Source organism: Berghia stephanieae, chromosome 2 (genome assembly GCF_034508935.2).
Source record: "Berghia stephanieae isolate SIO BIC M18660-M18661 chromosome 2, UCSD_Bste_1.3, whole genome shotgun sequence".
Classification (NCBI taxonomy): Eukaryota; Metazoa; Mollusca; class Gastropoda; order Nudibranchia; family Aeolidiidae; genus Berghia; species Berghia stephanieae.
This window is the reverse complement of record NC_088361.1, coordinates 103205614-103207763: the sequence shown is the minus strand read 5'-3', so window position 1 is coordinate 103207763 and position 2150 is coordinate 103205614. Positions and strand designations below refer to the sequence as shown.

The following is a 2150-nucleotide window of genomic DNA, read 5'->3' as shown; positions in this document are numbered from 1 at the left end:
TTTTTCACCCTGGGTCAGGGTAGAGGCCACAGACAAACAGTTTCCATCCTTCTCTATCATCATCATCATCATTGCCTTTTTCACCCTGGGTCAGGGTATAGGCCACAGACAAACAGTTTCCATCCTTCTCTATCATCATCATCATCATTGCCTTTTTCACCCTGGGTCAGGGTATAGGCCACAGACAAACAGTTTCCATCCTTCTCTATTATCATCATCATCATTGCCTTTTTCACCCTGGGTCAGGGTATAGGCCACAGACAAACAGTTTCCATCCTTCTCTATCATCATCATCATCATTCCCTTCTTCACCCTGGGTCAGCGTATAGGCCACAGACAAACAGTTTCCATCCTTCTCTATCCCGAGCTAACTTTTTTTTTATCTCATTCCAGGTCTTACCACTTCTCTGTATATCAGATTCTTTAATTCTTCTCCATGTTCCTCGTGGCCTTCCCCTTGATCTTCTGCCCTGAGGGTTCCAGTCCAATACTTTCTTTGTTATAGTTGAGTCATTCTTTCTAAGCGTGTGTCCAATCCACCGTCATCGTCTTCTTCCTATTTCCTCTCAAACTGGTTTCTGCTGTGTTCTTTTCCATACTTCTTCATTTTTTATTCTATCCATCCATTTTATTCTGAGTAGCTTACGCATGCACCTGTTTACGAAAATCTGTACCCTCCTTAAACATGCCTGTATAGATGTGTAACCTCAAAAATGTGTATCGTCTGATTGACAGGATTTAGTGAGAACTGATCACCCAGCATGTGGTCTAAAAACAACAACATCAAAGAGCAGAGTGACCAAATAAAACCAAATTCCATTTCATCCAGTACAACTCACATGTTAAGCATCATTTTTGAACTAACACTCTTTGTAAAAAAAAATATAGATATATTGAAAATATTTTGTAAATTGTGTAAACTACACACTTAATGTGATTCGCTCAGAATCTCACTCTTTAACTCTTTCAGCGCCACTGGACACACTGTGCGGCTAGAGCAAAATATGTTCTACTGGTCAATGGCCGCACAGTGAGGCTGGTCTTAAAAGGCAAAAACAATAAATACTGTAATCCAATCCTATTGTCTACAAAAGTACTATAAATTGTACCAATGGTATCATTTCTTTCATCAGAACATTCAATTGACCATAGGGGGTATTTTAATTGAGATTTTGTGCCAAATTTGAATGTTGCTTTGTCTTAGTTTGTCATTCTCATGCTGCCTCAATTAGGTGTCAGCCATTTTGTGACGGAAATGCGAATATAGCCTCAGCGGTGAAAGAGTTAAGTCACAAAATAACACAGAAATAATGGATTTTAAAAGTCGATTTTTTTTTTATTAAGGGACAACTACAATTACATTTTTCCTGCCATTTAGATTCGGCTCTTTCTGATTCAGTACTTCTGCTGCCTGATCAAGGGGGATTAGAACCACGTCACTGAGTCTGTCATATAAAAAAGAAAAGACTGTGAATTGTCAATATCAGGAAAGAGAAAAGGATGGATGAGAACAGGATAGGAAAGGCATATGAGGAAAAGAAGAAAGATTTTTTTTTTAAAGAGGGGGGGGGGGGGGGGGGGGGGGTGGAAGGGGATGAAGAAAGAAAGGGAAATTGTGTGAGAGGAGGAGGGAGGAGAGAGGGGTAAGATGAGGGAAAGAGAAGAATATAATGACAGAATGAGAGAGAAAATAAAAGGGGAGGAGGAGAAGAAGAGGAGGGGGGGGGGGGGGGGGGGGGGGTGAAGCAATAATTGTAGGATGGTGGTGATGATTTGAGAGATTTAGAGACAATGAGACTTTGACATAAAAAAGATTTCATTGATAATTGGTTTCAACAGTAGTGACGTCACTTCCATCGTAATGACGCATAGTAACGCATAGTAACTTAGTAACTGGTTCTAAACTATGGGACCAATGGTGGACGCCCTTATGAAATACTTCTCCGACGAGCATAAACGTGTATCCAGAGGAGAAAAACATTATAAATCTGATCATGTTTTGACTTGATTACATGACATGAGAAAAAGTTCTAGCCAGCTATGAAGAATAAAAAGTAACGATTTTCTTTGTTTAGAACCAAGCTGCTCGTTGCTGGGCGGACATGACATCAGACTATTGAATCCAATTATTATCATCATCATTATCATCA

General features: G+C 39.8%; 1 protein-coding gene across 2 annotated transcripts in view; it reads right to left on the bottom strand.

Moving 5' to 3' along the window:
- Nucleotides 1-1315: 1315 nt before the first annotated feature.
- Nucleotides 1316-2150, bottom strand: part of LOC144966118 (quinone oxidoreductase-like protein 1) — a 15004-nt gene continuing 14169 nt past the window's right edge. For both annotated transcript variants that reach the window (XM_078902219.1, XM_078902218.1), the window contains exon 12: nucleotides 1316-1445. In XM_078902219.1, coding sequence (XP_078758345.1) covers nucleotides 1340-1445 — 106 coding nt within the window. In that variant the 3' untranslated portion in view covers nucleotides 1316-1339. The remainder of the gene's footprint in view (nucleotides 1446-2150) is intronic.